This window comes from Crotalus tigris, unplaced genomic scaffold (assembly GCF_016545835.1).
Source record: "Crotalus tigris isolate CLP2741 ecotype Arizona unplaced genomic scaffold, ASM1654583v1 scf7180000024390.453493, whole genome shotgun sequence".
Lineage (NCBI taxonomy): Eukaryota > Metazoa > Chordata > Lepidosauria > Squamata > Viperidae > Crotalus > Crotalus tigris.
Genome location: NW_024100560.1, coordinates 207,030 through 226,335, shown reverse-complemented (window position 1 = coordinate 226,335; position 19,306 = coordinate 207,030). Strand labels below are relative to the sequence as shown.

The 19,306-nt window shown below is 35.3% G+C and overlaps 2 protein-coding genes across 3 annotated transcripts in view; one reads left to right on the top strand and one right to left on the bottom strand.

Moving 5' to 3' along the window:
• LOC120301668 (olfactory receptor 14A16-like) overlaps window positions 1-14,414 on the top strand; it is a 54,399-nt gene extending 39,985 nt beyond the window's left edge. The window contains exon 4 of the transcript XR_005554975.1: window positions 13,370-14,414. The gene's annotated coding sequence lies outside the window, so the exon portion shown is untranslated. The remainder of the gene's footprint in view (window positions 1-13,369) is intronic.
• Window positions 12,921-17,761, bottom strand: LOC120301664 (olfactory receptor 6M1-like). Of its 2 annotated transcripts, none has more exons than XM_039329183.1 (3): window positions 17,504-17,761; window positions 17,370-17,417; window positions 12,921-16,488 (listed from the first exon to the last, which is right to left on the bottom strand). In XM_039329183.1, the coding sequence occupies exons 1-3, from the start codon at window positions 17,609-17,611 to the stop codon at window positions 15,508-15,510; spliced, it is 1,137 nt and encodes a 378-aa protein (XP_039185117.1). In that variant the 5' UTR covers window positions 17,612-17,761; the 3' UTR covers window positions 12,921-15,507. The 2 variants fall into 2 exon arrangements, with proteins under 2 accessions (XP_039185117.1, XP_039185118.1); XM_039329184.1 differs by having other exon boundaries at window positions 17,508-17,658.
• Window positions 17,762-19,306: the final 1,545 nt, after the last annotated feature.

The following is a 19,306-nucleotide window of genomic DNA, read 5'->3' as shown; positions in this document are numbered from 1 at the left end:
TTAGCTGTGGGATCCCAAGGTCACTGGGCCCTGAGTTGTTAGAATTTTGGTGGGCTGGAGAGCTGGGGAGAAAGCCCGTGCTTCAAACTAATTGGGGAATGTGATTTATGACTGTTAATTGGAGGAGGAAATTGTGCTTTGTTATTTGTACCAAGGGGAGGGGAATTTAGTTTTTGGTTTCAACTATGTAGTGCTGATATGTTTCTTGAATAAAAAATTCTTTAAGTTAAATAATACCTCAAAGTTCTTTTGAAGAATTTCATCTGTCGGAACCATGACAATGGGTTTGTGCAAGCTGATCCAACTTAAAACATATAACATACTGTACTTGTGAGGGTTCCCCCCTTTTATTAGGATAATAAAAGAATATTTCAAATTTCCCCTTCATTCATGTAACATGTTTCAGGCAGTTTCTGGTTACTTTTCCCCATTCTTCTGACTTTGTAATGGCAAAGCCATACAACAAAATCTGGTGTCTATGTGCTGCCTTGCATTTCAAAGTTATCTACCTGGCCAAGGTCCATATGGAACCTACCACATTGACTCAATGTTTACAGTTCTATAGTTCTTTTCTACTTCTTCTTAGAGTGAACAGGCTGGCAGTTTTGCAGGATGGTAGTTTTGCTAAACTAGTTTTGGTTTGCCAGCATATGTCTCCTTTTTTCTCCTCCTTCTCCCTCTCCCAATGAATTCATAGATTACAGCCCTAGTTGGTAACATACTGTTACATAACACTCACTTATCTGGGAATAAATTCCACTTAATTTTCCATTTTTCTAAATAGAAAACTCATGACTGCACTATAGTTTATTTTGTACTAAAGATCTATCTTAAGGATGCCAGTCCATTTTCAACCACTATTCAGAGAAATTTTGTGTGTTCCATTTTTTCCCCAATATATTGCTCATCTGTGATTGAGGGCTTTTATTCTTAATTCTATTGAATTTCTACTGAGCCTGCTGCTAAGCTATGCTTGTTTTGGAAATCTATAATTCAATAGATATAAGTCATAGCTCTATAGATATAAGACATTTGACATAGGAGAAAAACAAAGGAAGAAATAAAGGACTGACAAATAACAAATAACTGACTATGACCAGGTTTTTTTAAAAAACAACTATCTGAGACTGAGTTTGTCAGCAATTGCTTTACCGAGGGTGTCAAACTTGATTTTATTGATGGCTGCATCCGCATTGTGGTTGGCTATATCGTCATGTCTGACCAGGTGGTCAGGGCCAGGGTGGGGGTGGCCAGCTTGATGTTAGGTTACCTGGGTTGGGCTATCCAGGCTGGGGGAGACTGAAGGGCAGCAGAGCTCCTACTAGATGGGTTGCTGATACTGGTGCCACTACCATGAGGTAAGCCAAGGCAAGGCAAAGCAGATGGCAGGGCAAGGGTGGCCTGGCTGTGGGACCCCAAGGTGCACCTGGGACTGGGCTTGGGCAGGGTGGAGCAGGGAGGGGAAAGGAATCCCGGCTGCCTCTTGGGGATGGGGACTCCCCATCCTTTCCATTTTCTGGGGCCATTGGGGTGGGAGGGCAGGTGGCAGACTCATTGGAGGTTGAGGTTGGATGGCAGGGGCTAAGTGCACAGGTGCTGCAGTGTGGTGGTGACAGTGACCGGCTAGACTACCTTGCTGTGGCCCACTGTCTGTCTTTGCTTGCCCACAGCCATTGTGGCCTGGATGGTGGTAATAGTAGCAGGCAGTGGCAGAGGTATGGGGGGGAAACATGCGATCTGGCCTGCCGGATATGACGGGTAGCCATGCAGCTGCCTACCCCATCCCAGCCATGGTGGCTGAGGGCAAGCAAAGATAGACAGTGGGATGGAGCAGGATGCCCGGAACATCCAGCGGGCCAGATCACTTGCCTCCCTCCCATAAATCTGCTTTCATCTGCTGTTTGGAGGGTTGGCCTGAGGTCACAGCACTTGGACCCATCTGGGCTGCTTGGGCTGTGAAACCCCGAAGTGCACCCACCAAGGGCTGTGGCTGCTGCTGAATACTGTCGGCCCATGCATGCTCACTGCCTTTACTGGTGGCTCCGAGGCCAGATCTGTGCCCAACATGGGTCTGATGTGGCCCACGGACCTTGTGTTTGACATGTTTGCTTTTAAATGAAGAAGAACATAACACATTATCCCTAGATTCTGATTCTTCATAATTCAGGTTAAATAGTCATTAAGAAGAAGATTGACTATCTTGATACATTGTCTAGCATCAGGTATCAAGTTATGTAAGTGATGGGTTTGTTCACCATAATCAAAATAGCCAAATTCATTATGATTACATTATCCAATCCATCCTCATACAAAGAACACACAATGGTTGGAATTAATTTTTTTAAGGTTTTAGAAAAATATAGACATTTAATACCCATTAATGATGGAGCAAGCCATAATTTCCAGGGGGGTTGTGTATTTAGAAATTGTTTAAAACTCGTAATTTTTATTTTTTTTATTGCAAAAGGAGGAAGTCAAAAGGACACACTGACCCACCAGAACAAGAACTTCAATAGTAACAGTTTTAGTTATCTCTTTGATAACCTCTTGATTTTTTTGGTCCATATAAATAAATGTTTCAGTTCAGATCCAATGACAAACCTAAGGAGGGATTATCCAGATTAAAACATGCCACCCAAGTAAAATGAACAACATTTTAAATTTAATTTGCTTAGAACATGTAAAACAAACAAAACAAGTGCCAAATATAACTCACATTTGCAGGTTATTTACAAACTTAGATGGCCCTTAAATGAATTCAACAGTTGTTACAAATGTTTATATATTTGACTTCTCCAAGTCTGTGACTCACCCCCCCCCATTTTTCCAATTATTTTCTCTTACAAAGAAAATGATCTGAAATAGAGGTTTTTCCATACAAATAAAAGCTCCAAAGCTTTTGTAGGCCATCAGTTCTGCTTAAGTAATAGTAACTGTTTTGAAGCACAGTATACATAATAAAATAAATGCATATATTAAGATAACATTATAAAAGGCATAAAAAAGGTTTCAAGAAGTTATTAAAGGAAATTAAAATCATGAGATTTTTTTTTAAACTATTTGGTTCTAATTTACACGGAGATTATCCTTACATCTCTTTGATCATTTTTATCTGTCCAAACTATTCTTACTCTCATACCCATACAATGTTTCCTTTTTTGGGGGGGTTGGACCTTAGATTTCTCATCTCTATCATTTTCTTGTTCTTCCCTTACTTTTGTTTCACTCTGTTCACATATTTATTTTGTAAATAGATCTACATTCATTCTCTATATCACGGGTGTCAAACTCACCATGTCACGTGATATGTCACAATGTATTGTGATTTTTTTTTGCATTGCCGGACCTGGGATGGGCACTGCCTCCATATGTTGCAACTGGCCCATGGACACTCCTGCTCTATGTGACCAAATCACTTATTACATTTATTTTGTACTTTTCATTCCCTTTTTTGCATTCAGAGGTTTTAATGAATGAATAATATATAGATGATAAATTATTAGAAAATTAATGATGAAATAAGTCATAAAATACAGTGGGGTGCATACTGAAAGAGTAGTTAAAAGTCCTAATTTTGAATGTTATTGCAAATGGAGGAAGTCAAAAAGAGACACTGACACTCAAAAAAGAATTTTAGTTGTAAAAGTTTTTATTATCTTCTTGATTACCATGTGATATTTTTTATCCATATAAATAAAATTTTCAATTCAAGTCCAATTACAAACCTAAGAAAGGGTTGGGAACATACTAAAACATGTCATCCCAATATAATGAATGGGATATTAAAATTAATTTGTCTTAGAACATGTAAAATGAACAAAACAAATGCCAAATATAACCCACAATTGCAGATTATTCATAAATTTATATGGGTTTATAGTGAATTCAACAGCTGTTATAAATGAACATATATTTGACATTACTAACTCCATGACATTGATTCAAATCCTGTGGTTTTTTTAAAGAGAAAAATATTGGAAAGTTATGTCTTTTGTCATTTCTGTGTTAGTTTTCAAACTATATTATACTAAATTTCCATTGCTGGATTTGTTGTTATGCCTTTGTATCAGTGGTGGGATTCAGCTAATTTTTTTGTTGCCCAGGCATCCACACAAAGAACTGATTGTTCACATATTTGAATCCCACCACTGCTTTGTATATTCTTCACACACACACACACACACATACACATTTTCTTTTGTGAGCAGGCATCAGAATTGCATTTTTTAATGTATGACAGTGTGTTCACAGAAAAAAATGACAATAAAGGTTATCTTGTCTTGTCTCGTCTCATCTCGTCTTGTTTCGTCTTATCTCATCTCATCTCATATCTCTCTGTCTCAGTCCATATGTCCATTCCCCCCTCTCTCCCTCTCTCTCTCTCTCTCACACACACACACAAACACAAAAATGCAAATACATTGTTACAATGTTTACCTGCTTTAAAGAATGAGAAACTGACAAACAGAATTCTATTTATTACTCCTTATTATTAGCTCTTTACTATTTAGCTCAGGCTTTAGAACAATTATATAACACTTGGGGGAAAATATGCAACCCAACAAACCAGCACTGGAAGTCAAGATGGAGAAGATCTCCACAACCACCATGTATTTTCCCTTGGTGCTTAGGTAAGTTGGGACAAAGGTGACCCATACACTGCAAAACACCAACATGCTGAATGTTATGAACTTGGTTTCATTAAACGTATCAGGCAACATTCTGCCAAAGAAAGCTACAATGAAACTGATTAGAGACAGAAATCCCAGATAGCCCAGAACACAGTAAAACATGAAGTCTGAACCTTCATTACATTCTACTACAATTTCTTCAGTCAAAGAATGCATGTTGAAGTCTAAGAAGGGAGGAGCGGTACACAACCACACAATACAAAGGACTAATTGAAAAGCAGAGCAGAATAGGACTATAAAAATACCCAATCTTTTCCCCACCCACCTCCTTATTTTGGATCCTGGCTTTTTAGCCATGAATGCTAGAACCACAGTGATGGTTTTTGCCAGCACAGAAGAAATAGCCAAAGAGAAGATAATGCCAAATGTGGTTTGCCGGAAGAGACAGATTATAGTATGAGGTTGGCCAATGAATAGGAAAGTACAGAGAAAGCAGAGCAGGAGGGAGATGAGGAGAGTGTAAGTGAGGTCTCGGTTATTGGCTTTGACAATTGGAGTGTGCTGGTACTTAATGAAAATCCCAAGCACCAAAGCTGTGATTGCAGAAAGTAAAACAGCCATAAAAGCTAAGCCAAGACTCAATGATTCATCATAAAGGAGAAAATTTAAACTTTTGGGAAGACATCCATCTTGGTTACTGTTTGCATACTGATCATCTGGACACGGGATACAGTCGTCCATGTCTGAAAAAAAGATAAAACAATAACACCTCAGTGTCTTGGATACATATCTGTTTTTATCAAGGATTTATGCCTTTTCTTTTCTTTTTAATTCCTAAGAATTGGATGAGGACAGATGTGGTGGAGATCCAATTTCCCAAATAAGTAGGGGGTATCTTGTCCATTTCTTTAAATAATAATAATAATAAAAACATTAAAATTGTTTCTCTTAAATTTATATCTGAATATAAACTTATAAATCTTATCAGTATTTTAAAATGTTTATTTGAAATTCAACTTAGAAGCAACTTAGATATTGCTTCACTTGTTCAGATTTCTTATCATAATACTATTGTAAGCAAAGCAAAAGAGGAAGTTCTCTTTTCAAAGCTCTTCCTGTCTATCTTAATCTCAATGACATTAACTATACTGACATTAAAGTCTGATTAGGGAATGTACAGAGAGAGGGGGGGAGGGAAGGAGGGAGAGGGAGAGAAAGAGTGAAAAATTTTATAATTGGTGATCATCCAGCCTAAGTTGCAATCCTGTAATGCTTGAAGGGAGGGGGGTTTGCATGATATACTAAACTTAGCCATACCAATTTCCACTCAGCTGATTCTCTTTTGTATGACAGTTACACATATAATATATAACACACAATGAGTAGGACTGTCATCAGTGATCAATTTTTTAGTTTTCCTGTTGCTATGAATTTTGGTCATAATATCATTGGAAAGTGGAAAATGCGATTGAAAGGACTGAAATGTACATTATATTTTAATTTAAAAGAGAATTTCTATAAAAAGATATGTCATTGGTATATGACTCTAGAAAAAATAGCCAGGATATATAAGGACACTTCAAATTTACATTGGAAATGTGGACAATATAAAGAATCATTTTATCACACCTAGTGGACTAATAAAAAAGCTAGAAAATTTGGGATTCAAATACATACATTTGCTGAATACAGAAAAAAAATAATTTGTGATTTGTGGATTTTCCAATTAGAAAGGGTAGTTTATTGAATAAGGAAATGAACTTTTCTTTTTTCTTTTCTTTTTCAATGCTATTTCTACTTTCTTTCTTGCAATAGTTTTCCAGCATTATTTTCTGTCTTTGTTCACATAATCCATGTGGTTATGTGAAGGTGAAAATTACTGTGGGGCAAGGAATTCTCATTTCCTGAACCTCTTTAGTAAGTTAAATTCAAAATTCAGGAGATTCCACTCAAGTAATTACATGAGGAACAATGGAAATGATCAGTTGACTCTTTTTCTCTCTGTCTCTCTCTTTCTCTGTGTGTCTTTGTTTATGTATGTGTATGTGCGTGTGTGTGTATGTGTTTCTTTAAGTCAGTTTTTATTCCTGACAAGTTCTTGTAGGTTTCTTGGCAAGATTTCGAATGTGGTTTGCCATTGCTTCTTTCCTATGTTTGAAAGAATATGACTGACTCAAAGTAACCCAGCTGATTTTGTGCCTATGAAAGAACTAGAACTCATACTGTCCCAATTTCTTGTCTGATGCTTTAGCCGCTAAGGACTTTCAGATTCTCAAAGTGTAAGTTTATTATGCAAAGCACATTTTAATCTAAAATAATATAAACAGATACAATTGTCTCTTTCTGTTTCTTTTCTCTATTACATATCTTTTTATTTTTGTCAAAAAATTTCCTTTGTGTATTTTCATACTCATGAAAGAACTGTACTATATTGCAGCATTTGGAAAAATACAAAACAACAATGGTTATATTTTGATTTAGATTTTAATTTAGAAAATCAATATGTAGTTCATTCATAGTAATTATGCTACACTACTCTCCCTCAACAATTTATTAGAAAAAATAGTTTTGCTTAGTCCAGAAGATCACTGCCAGTCATGTTAGATCATGCTGAGCTAGACAAAAACATAATTTGGAAATGCTGCTACAGGCTAACGTATTTCCTTTGTAGTGTAATTCCTGGTTTTATTTTTCAAAAATTAAAATAATCTAAAACATTAAATTGAAGAGGGAAAGATCAATGGACAGATTTATTTCCATAGGCAATCCCATGCCTGATATAGGACAGGTTTGAAAAATCACATTAAACCCCCCAAATAATATGTCATCATGGCTTAGAATTCTATGCAAAGAACATACTTATTTGATTAAAAGGCTAAATAAAATTTATTCATTATAAAATGCTAATGTATTTTATTACCTACCATTCTGGTTAGAAATCTTCCCTTTGGGACATGAAACACAGTCATAGCAACAGAATGGTTCCCCGTCTTTCTTTCTTCTAACGGAACCTGGATGGCAATGGTCATTACATACTGAAAATGGTGGTGTCTGTTAATAATTAGAAAGGAGGGAAAGCTTAGCAAAATATTTTCACAGGGTTTTTCTCATTGAAAAGAGTTTTCTCATCAAAGAGAAAGTTTTTATGTGAAACATATTCAGTTATTTTAGGATATAATTCTATGACCTTGATCTTGATAACTTGAAAAAATTGCCGTACTGTTTGTGTTAGTAAGCTAACATTCTATTCTGATTCTTAAAGAAGTTTATAAAATCCATAAAAAATGCACATCCATAGATTTTTCACAGATTTCTGTAATATAGAGATTTTGTATGCAAATTCCTGTCATATATATTGTAAATTATCCCATTTCTCATGTTATTCCCACGCTATGGTGGACTCCACTTAAATTATCCCATAATTTATATTCATATAAATTTATCAGATGTATTATTTTAGTATTTTCCATGAAGTAAACATTAAAGTACCATAGATAGACAATCATATAGATAGTGTTACTGTCTCTAATGTATTCTGCTGCCTATAATGTGGAATGTGGAAAGTCCAGATTTTGCACATATTCTTCCAAAGAAGGAAATTTTCCTTACCTTCCTATCTCAACAGTCTATAATAAGATTTTACCTTATTAAAGTTGCTATGCCACAAGATGCTCCCATCATTAATGTATAGTTGTATGGTAGATAGGACATGTGGATTCAACTTTCCTACTTTCACTCTGGTGAATGATTTGTTTGAGAAAGTAATCCAATTAATAATATCAAATCCACCTTCCAATTCACCTCGTTCATCCAAAGATACTAGGTCTCCAGCACTGTTGTTAAATGAAATTCTCCTCAAGAAAGGGTAAAGCTGAAACCCAAGATGGCAAAATGAGGTTTTAATGAATGGTGAAGTGTCTTTATTATTGCTATTTCATATAAATATTGAATTGATATCCACTAAAATCCTCAGTGTGTATTAAAATCAAATAGCAAATAAATATAGGTATATAGAACACAATGAAACAAGTATAATAGACACAGATGTGCAAAAGCTGCAAGAAATACCAATATAATAATAAGATAATAATTTTGGAGGAAAAATAATGTGAAGTGTAAAAAGTGATGCTGATATATCTGTCTATCAATAAAGGAAACATGAGGGAACTAACTAATATTAAAAATTTACCATGCACAGTCCTATTTTCATAAATATAATATGCTGATATTTTGCATTACATCTGAAACAAATGATATTTTTTTTAAAAAAAATTGCTGCAACTTGTGATGAAGAAAAGAAATATAGTCTCTTGATTTCAGAAAGACATATTGCTAAAGAATCTGGGTGGTATAATAGTAACTGACAACTGGACTGACAACAAGGGGATCCAAGTCCTGGTCTGCTCTCATCCATGGAACCTCATTCAGTGACTTTTAATTCAATCTAGTTTGCTGCTGTGGGAAAAAAATGGAGGAGGGAAGGTATTTACAGTCTTGAGTTCTGTATTAAAAGCAGAATATAAATCTAACAAATATATATATAAACAAAGCTTCCAGGCATACTGGAAATATGTGAGAAATACCACTGACAACCTAATCAGAATCAGAAGAGAGCTGGAAGGGATCTTCGAGGTCTTGTAATCCAAGCGCTTGCTCAAGCAGGAGACCCTATCCCATTTCAGATAGATGGTTGTCTAGTCTTTTCTTAAAAACCTCCAGTGATGAAGCACCTAGAATTTCTGAAGGCAAGCTGTTCCACTGGTTAATTGTCCTCACTGTTAGGAAGTTTCTCCTTAATTTCAGGTTGCTTCGCTCTTTGATTAGTTTTCATTCATTGTTTCTTATGTTGCCTTCTGGTGTTTTAGAAAATAAGTTTGTAGCAGCCCCTGGATACTGGAATAATGCTATCAGGTCACTCCTAGTCCTTCTCTTCTCTAGCCTGGAAAAAATTCCTGCAACCATTCTTCATATGTTTTTGTCTCCAAGGCTCTTAATCATCTTATTTTATTTATTTATTTATTTATTTATTTATTTATGAGACTTATATACCGCTTTAAGTGCAAGCACTCTCTAAGCGGTGTACACCAGTAAGCAATGTATATATATATATATTTACATTGCCCCCAACAATCTGGGTCCTCATTTTACCTACCCCGGAAGGATGGAAGGCTGAGTCAACCTTGAGCCGGTGAGATTTGAACCGCTGACCTGCTGAACACAGTCAGCTAAAGTGGCCTGCAGTACTGCACTCTAACTGCTGCGCCACCTCGGCTTTTTAGTTGCTCTTTGCACTTTTTCCAAAGTCTCAACACCTTTTTTGTAATATGGTGACCAAAGCTGGATGCAGTATTCCAGGTGTGGTCTTTTTAAGGATTTATAAAGCAGTACTAATACTTCATGTGATTTTGATTCTATGTTTCTGTTTATATAACCAAGGATTTCATTAGCTTTTTTGGCTGCTTCTGCTGCACACTGCTGCCTCATAATTTTCTATGAGGAAATTATCTGAGAAGATATTGATAGAATTATTTGTGATTCTGATCAATAGTCATGTGAACTTTACATAATGCTACTTTTCAATTGCCTATTTATGGTAATGTAGTTGCTTTGAATATAAAATAATACCTGCCAAGGTTGTGGGGTCCCAAGTGCTGTCATCATTCTGTGCTGGGAATTCAGTGATTGCATGGCATCTAATGCATGTGCCACAGCACAGACGGCATTATATACACTGTAGCTTTGGGCAGTCATCTTCATTTCAAAAAAAGGTCCAGGAAGGTTCTGCAATTTTTCTCTCCCAGTGCAAAACTCTGTATGCTGTTCACCAGTGTAGTAATTTGAAAACAAACAGTTGAAAGCCTGTTCCCAAAAATCATTAATAAAATTGTCTTTCTTTAGTAAGTTAGGCTTTATGGTTGTAAGGAAATGTTGGAATTCCAACACGTCCCTGGAATGAACTGCAAAGGACAACATCCCTTGGAACACCATTGTACTCCAATCCTTATGAAACTGTAAGGCTGGGAAGTCCCATTGGGCTGTCATAACCCATATTCTGTCTAAAGTGTCTGCTATGTCATTATTTTGAGTGAGCAAAAATTTCAAACTCAGTGCAGAATGAGTTTCTGCATATACCACAAGTGCCTTGGCTTCATTGATCCTAAAAAAATTGAGTCTTTTTTCAATCTTCATATATGAGTCATGGATTTCCAAGAAGTTTGTTATGGAGGGCATTCTGTCAGTGAAAGCAGAACAAATACCATTTTGGGAAAGCATTGGCACTAAAGTCCGAACAAAACTTTCTCCTTTGTCATCATCCAGTGTAATGATCCCAACCCATCTCCATTGGAAATGTTTAAGTAGTTCGACAATACCCTTATACTGATGCTTTTCATTGGGAACCACCCGGTAAATGAAAGGGAATTGTATTTTAGTAGTCAATAGAGGATCAAACAAGTAATAAGAGACCTAAGGAAAACAATTTTCTTGGCATATGTAAAATGAAAACATGTGTGCTTACTGACATGGTATAATGAACCTTCTTCCCAAGTTAGCGCCCTCCATAATGGTTGGGTTTTCTATTTTTTGAATATAATATATTCATAATTATAGCAAAATTAAATATTAAATGTATCAACCTTGCCAGGCATATTCAACTGCCAGTAGGCCAATTGTCAATATAATTGGAGAAGATTAGATTGGAGAAAAATTAAATAATTTAATGTCAGGACTTCTTGATACAAAGCAATAGTAAGAACTACTATTTCAAATATATATTATTTTTTTAGTCCTAAGATTTTCTGAGAACATTTTTTTCTAAATTAATGTTTTTTTCTTAATCCAGATTGTGTTTTGAATAGATTTTCTCATATGAAAAAAATGATTGTAACTAGCATTTCTAATATCACAAAAGGAACACAGTTTGATACTTCTTAGAATTAAAGACAGAAGTGATTTTTCATCATTGAAATATAATTTTAACTTCTAAGTCAGTTGCATCTTTTTTGAAGCCTGTTTTCCAAACCAGCAGTTAGCAGTTAAACCTTCAAGATGACAGCCATAATGGCTTCTGGTAACTTCAGAATGATCAAGCTGCAAGAGCATAGTATGGACTAAATTTAAGAGCTTAAATCTAAGGTTCCAATATAAAGAGCTTATATATAACTACCCAAACAATAGCACGTGATCAGGACATCTGTATATAACTCCAACAGTAATACATGGACTGATAAGATGTATTAAAGTCTAGGAATAATGCTGTTCAATACAATATTTTTTCTTCTTTTTAACTATATATGTTTCTATGTATGTGTTACTTTATAAGTATATAATTAATTTATAAATATCATTTATACAGCAAAGAGGTGCTGATTTCTAAATAACAAACATGGATGTTTAAATGAGTAGTATGTAAGACACTAAATTTACTAGTCTGCATATTGGATGAAACCTCTCTGTTATCAAGTTTTTATTTTCTCTCTTGTCATTAATATGAACATGTTACAAGAATTATAAAAGTCACTATACATATATGAATTCTCCTACCTGGGGAATTTTATAAATACTTGAGATGGTGGCCATATGAAGGGAAGTTTCTGAATGAAGTGCTCCAGTGATAGCTATCAAATTCTTCCCTGAATCACACTTGTAATTTGGAACAGTTGTTTTCAATTTATAGAGGAGATTCATGGTTGTCTGAAAGGTTAGCCTGTCATTGAAGTAGCTGTCATAGATATGGAATCCCACTGTTATATTAACCAAGAACCCTGGATTCTCATTGATTTCCTTCACAGCATACAAGAAAGCCAAGACTTGCTGGTAGTTCTTTATCACTACACTGTAATGAAAGCATTGGTACAATCCAAGAATATCCTAGACCTTTGTAATCAAAAGCACATATTTCTTATAGAGACATCGGTTTCTCAGAATGGCACTCAGGATGTGGCATCACCCACATACTTCATTAGAAATAAAGTATATATAACTTTGAAATGATCAATAAATGACTCAGAAAAGTAGTTTTTCTCCTTTTATGAAAGATTCACACCAGTTATTTGATTAGGCTAGTGAGAGAAAGAGACTTCTCTTATTAGTTTCTTTGCAGTTCTGGTGGTTTGCCTATAATAAGTGGATCAGATTCATCTTTCTATAGGTGAAGATAATATTGTGTGTCAAAGGAAATCAAATTTCCAATTGTCCTCTAGGTTTAAAAAATATATGTCTGAAAGGGGAAAAGAATTATGAAGCAGCAAAATACAATATGATGTATAAGTTAGAAAAACAGCAATTGGCTGGGCTCAGCCTTATCACTAAAGAATGATAAAACTTTTTTTCTGCTTAATGGGATGCATGAATCCAGCCAATAAAATATGTTTAAAATACTATTGCAGGATTGCTATTTTTCCTGAAGTTTTTGTCCTGAAAATTGAAAGGAGGAAACTATAGTATCATTAATTACAGAGTCCTGTGAAAAAAATTGTCCTTTTAGATTTGATCCAGTTATTCTAATAGCAGTTATGACTTAGGCCTCAATGATTTCAATGAATTTCATTTAACTTTGATTTGGATTATGATTATGTGTTCATTTTCAGTATCATGATTTGGTTCACTAATACACAAGTGATTACCAAACTGACCATATTTACAAGAGTAAAAATGAGAAAGGTATATACAGTAGATGTGGTCCAAGATTTATTTATGAGAAACATTTTCTCATTTTTCTTCCTTCCATATTCTTCTAGCCCTATAAGAATCCAGTGACAAACATAACATTAAGAAAAGCACTTCAGAATCTGAGTATGGTCTTCCTGGCCCACATCTGACACTTGAACAGCCCACCTTGCTGACTTGTAGAGCTTTGTCATATTCTTTGTGTTTAACTTTTAATAGCTATTGATCAATATAGTCATCTCATACATGTTTGAAACAAGAAGTAACACAGTAAAAGGGATGGAAACTGAAGGACTGTGAGAAAAAGAGAATATGAAACATCTTCATTTATTCTGAGAAATCCAAGCTCTTAGAGATACAATGGTCATTAAGATGAAACTGCAGTAAAAATGAATCATTTTGCATCCAAAATTGAAGGAAGCGCCTCATATGATACAGAAGCTGGGATTTAAAGAAGTTAAAGTAGTCTTGACAGATACTGAAAACATCATGATATGATGATCAGATTAATAGAGTGTAATTCTCACAAAAGAAAGGCAAAATGCAAAATTGAGAAAATGATATTCTAGAAAACCTGTAACCATATATTTAGTACAATCGTATTGAAATTTTCTATTTTGCTCATCCATTAAAAAAAGGAAAATTTGCTTTCTCTTCTCAGTAATTATAATAATGTGCTCCTGGATATCTTATTGAAATAAGAAATTCCTTACATAGGATCATCAATAAACATTGATCTGGGGTGTTCCTGGAAAGACAGAACCTTGAAAAAGGAGACAAACTGAGAAGAGATCCCTCCAATGACAAAGTCACCTGGCTGGTAATATTCATGTGGAATTTGGAGGGCATCAATTGTGTTGCAGAGAATGGGATGCATCTTACATTCACTTTGGGTTAAAAACACCAGCCATAACATCAGCAGACATAGAAACAAAAAGATCATTGTAAATATAAAAATGAATCTGTTTCCTCCAAAGTAAAATTCAATGTCCCACTCTATTTCATTAATATCTAATGTTAGTTTTCTTATACCAATCCGTTGTCAACAATTTTTCATTTTCCTACTTTCTATCCATGGAACAAATACAAAAATGAAATGAAGTGTTGGTGTTTTTCCTTGGCAAGTTGTCTGTCATGCCCTTTTCTAACATATATCTATTCTGTTTTTGATTGTGGAACTGTTCACTAAAACTTCATGCAAACATTGAACAAGAAACAATATTACCATCACTTGAGATAATGATATAGTTCTCAATGAGCTCCCCACAGTATTCTGATCACAAGTAACAGAGTATCTGAAGAAAACATGTTTGTGATCTCATCTCATATCTGCTCCTCATTGAGAGAGGGAGGATATTTGTTTCTATAATAAGTAGGAAGAAAATACATATAGAAAAAGAAGATTTGGAAAAAGATAAAGAACATTCTTGTGATAAAATAACAATAAGTTGCAGTCAGCAACTTATGAAAGCATAGGAAACTCTCAGAAGAATTCCAAAATAGACTCCACAAAGTGGTCATCCACATATCTGCTTGTTTGAATAATGAGTATATTCTGTAAACAGAAGTATTGCTGAATTGTTTTAAGAGATTAGTTATTCCTGTTAACATTGCATGACAATACATTTCAGTGTAGTTTTAACTAATTAGCTTTTTTCCCTTTAAGATGAATTTATTTATTTATTATTTATTTTATCTATTTATTAAATGTTTAGGCTGCCTGTCCCACTTACGTGAAAGCGTATGAAAAGAATGGAGTTCTATCTAGCCAAAGAGAATTAGCTTAAGTTACCTTTAAAAGGCACTTCTGCATCAGTATGATTTCCCCCTCATTTCTTCCTTGCCACTATGTAGCAAATTATTTAACTACAATTATCTGGATGATGAGATCTTATTGTTAATAAGAGTTGGGAAACATTACATGGTCATATTAAAAGAGGAAGGTACCAATAGTGGGTAATATTTCATTACCCAAACTAGGTAACATCATCAGTGCTATCAGAAGAGAAGGGCTATGTATGTTCTGTCATGAAGAGGTTTCTGATATTATAATGCTAGGAGCTGCTAGGAAAATGGTTGCAGAAAAGTTAAATCTCTTGTTGACTCTTCAGAAAGCTTTAAATTATATTTCAGTTGGAGAAAAAAGGCAGCTAGGTTAAACTCAGAGATGTCCATATAATGTGGAAAGCTCAGGAAGAAATGTTGTATTTTAATCTCTTACCTTTGCAATGATAGAACCAAGCTGCTTCACTCTATCTTTCAAAACTTCTTTGACTGCTTTATTTCTAAAGCTATAGATAATTGGATTGAGCAAGGGGGTTACTACTGTGTTGAGCATTGTGGCTAATTTATTGAAATCCATAGATGAGTTTTCAGATGGCCTGACATAGATGAATATGGAGCTACCATAGTAGATTGAGGCCACGGTGATATGCGAACTGCAAGTGCTAAATGCTTTATTCCTACCTTGGGCAGAAGGCATCCTTATCACTGTGACAATAATGCAGACATAAGAGATGGTAGTGATGGAGACAGAGGAAAGCAAGGTAAAACACGATGAGGCAAATTCTAAAGCTTGAACAAGGTGGGTATCTGCACAGATCAACTTTGTCAGGGGTCCTGTGTCACAGAAGAAATGATCAATGATATTGGGTCCGCAGAAAGGCAGTTTTGACTTGGAAACTATCCCAATTGTAATGCAAACAAAACTAATGAACCAGCAGAAAACCACCATCAGTAAACAAACTTGGTTACTCATGATGGCTGTGTAGCGCAATGGGTTACATATAGCTAGGTAGCGATCCACAGACATTGCTCCCAGTAGGAGGACTTCTGTGGTTCCTGCAAGAAAGTATAATGTGACTTGAAAGGCACATGCAAAGAAGGAGATGGACTTCTTCTCTGAAATGAGAATGCTGAGCATCTTCGGTGTGACAGTGGTGGTGATGATAATTTCCAACCAGGAAAGGTGGCTGAGGAAATAGTACATAGGGGTGTGAAGACGGGAGTCCAAGCGGATCATGAGGACAACCAGAGCATTGCCCATTAATGCTAAAACATACATAATCAGGACAATGCAGAATAGAGGCAGCTGCATCTTCTGGAGATGAGAAAAGCCAAGTAAAACAAATTCAGTGACAGCATTTCCTGAGATATTTTCTCTGTTCTTCAAGATCATTGGGTCAGACAACTGTAAAACAAACAAGCAAAAATCCACAAAATAATATTACTTCTGTGAATTCTTCGCATGAAACAAAAGAATAAAAACAAATTAGGGGAAATTATGAAATAATTTTGTGTATCCCAAACCAATGAAGAATTTGATTCTTGGCTCTACTTTCCAAACCATCTGAGAGAAAAAATATATCAAATATATTTAATCTATCTATATATTATAATTCACATACATACCCAATTCTCACACACACTCTCACCAGAGTCTAATTTTTATTTGTTTTTCTTCCAAATCAATCATCAGATTTCCCCCCCCCCCCCGTATATGAAAAAAAAAATTCACAACAAATTTAATCTCTTTAAATCTATCTGGTTAAACAAAAAAATAGTAAGATGGTGGCCAGAAGGCTAACTGTATGAGATCCATGTACTAGTTATTGTTAGCTTGTTGTATATATTTATTTGTTGTCCAAGAGAAAATTAGCAAATTATTGCCAAATTATAGTGTGAATAGAAAAAAAGAAAAGTAGAATATTTTCCAACCTCGAAAGACTTTGCTATCTCCTCTGTGGGAAGAAGAGACCAGTATAACTAGAGAAAGGATAGATAAGAGAACAATCTCTTTCTGGTGGAGATCTTTCTTCAATAGAGGGGTTTTTGATAGAGATGTCACAGCCTGAAGGACTGGAAGAGTTGTGAGCTTAGGTTTTGAACAAATCATCCATTGAAACTACTGAACAAAACCTCATGAATATGTAGGCATTTATAGACATTACCACAAATAGCAGGGATATCTAAGAAATAATTAAATGATTAAATGAAATACATTTTATACAACTTCACTCCCAAAAGAATCATCCAAATGGAGCACTGTTGATTATTAATATCACTGCTTACCTTCAGGCTCTGGGATTTCCTTGCAATTTTGAATTCTTCATTCAGCATCTGCAAAATTCATCATATATAGTTAAGGGTGGAAACATGCAATGAAAATGATTCAAAATTATATAATACATGAATGCAAGAGGTACTTGCGTATTATTTAGTTGAACTCTTTCAGTACATATCAAGCTTAATCCAACTATTAAAATAAGATAAAATAAATAAAAAGCTTCTCTTGCAATACATTTGGCTTCCATGACTTTCTTTTTCAAATCATATTCTAAATTTTTGATAAAATATATTTCCTGAATGTATTAAGAATGCTGAAGGCATTAAGAATCTTAGGAACCATACAGGAAAAAAAGAAAATGCTATCTGTTTGGTATAAAATTCTTAACTATTACAAATGATCTGCAGAAGAACAACACTGACATCTTAAATAATCCTCCGATATATTTCATTTAAGCTAAACTAATCACTTGGGGATTTAAATAGAGATTTTGGAGATCCAGGCATTTGTACTCTTCTGGGAAATTTGTTTCTTAAGATTAAGTAAACATTGGTTTCCCGCAGTACTGTGATACTGATATTTAACTAACATCAAGATCTCTGTTAAATCTGAGACATGATTAATTGCTATTGATATGTGATAGGCGAAGAAGAAAAAAACATTTGAAATTTATTCTGAGAGAAAACCTTCAGGAACAACTAAGTCCATAAGTTCCATTCTGTTTATCATATATAATAATGAGCTCTATAGTTAAAAAGTAAATTACATTGTGGATGCAACTGAAGGATTTAAAAGTATGTCTGTCAATTTCAAATTACCCAGAAAAGATGTTGGAGTTCAGGACAATTTTCATCTTTGGAGGGATTCATTCATTCATTCATTCATTCATTCATTCATTCATTCATTCATTCATTCATTCATTCATTCAAATATAAAACTGCCCACTCTGGGAGACTTACAAATTAAGTATAAAAACATAAAAAAACTATATACATACAGTATTATGTTATGAGGTAATAAAAATAAAATAAAATAAAAAGTTAAAAAAAGATGGAAGGAGAGCCTTCAAAGTGCTAACCAACCCCATGGCTACATTCTCCTCTCCCAAGTGAGTCTGCAAAGCCAAATCTTCAGACATTCTGCAAGGGGAGGAGAGTGGGAACCCATCTCACCTGTTTCAAAGGGTGGGCCAACACCTTCAAGGTATTCTTTTCCTGACTCCACCAGTCAAAATTCTTGAACTGACAGAATCTGCAACATACCCTCCCTGCTTCACTAGGAGGGACAGGCTGATGTAATGGAGTGAACATGGTTCTGCAGGTATCCTAACCCTATGCTATGTAGGGCTTTAAAGGTCATAACCAACACATTCAATTGGACCCAAAAGCAAACCAGCATCCAGTGCAGCTTCTGCAGCTGAGGTGTTATACGGACCATCTTTGGGGCAATCCAGATTGCATGTGTGACCTTATTCTCTACCGGCTGGAGCTTGTAGATACTTTTCAAGAGTAGCCCCATGTAGAGTCCATTGCAATAGTACAGAAGGAGATCACCAGGGTGTGAATGATTGAGGAAAGGTAAGTGACACACAACATGAAGTTATGCAAAGGCCCTCCTAGCCTCTTTGACTGGGAGCCATGAATTTAGGAGGAATCCCAGATTACACATTGGGTCTGTTTGGGGTAGTGCAACCCATCCAGGACCAATGATAATAAACTCCAAGATAAGAAACCCCCCCATTCATAGTCACAGATGTAGTCTCTTGTTTTCCATCCAGGCCCCCAGAATCTCTGCAAAAGAAAGTTCACAGCATCACTCAATCCAGAATGGAGATATATAGATGGGTATCATCAGCATACTGGTAATATCTCAATTCATGGTGATAGATTATCTTACCCAGCAGTTTCATGTAGATGAAGGAAGAAGAGGACAGCACCAAACC

Bases quoted from the DNA above. Each gene is read 5' to 3' on its own strand.
- LOC120301664 (XM_039329183.1), bottom strand. From the start codon at position 17,611: ATGGAAGCCAAATGTATTGCAAGAGAAGCTTTTTATTTATTTTATCTT. The intron at 17,418-17,503 runs GTACCTCTTGCA...TGAATTTTGCAG, and splicing joins TTCAACTAAATAATACGCAA to ATGCTGAATGAAGAATTCAA. The intron at 16,489-17,369 runs GTAAGCAGTGAT...TTTGTTTTACAG, and splicing joins GGAAATCCCAGAGCCTGAAG to TTGTCTGACCCAATGATCTT.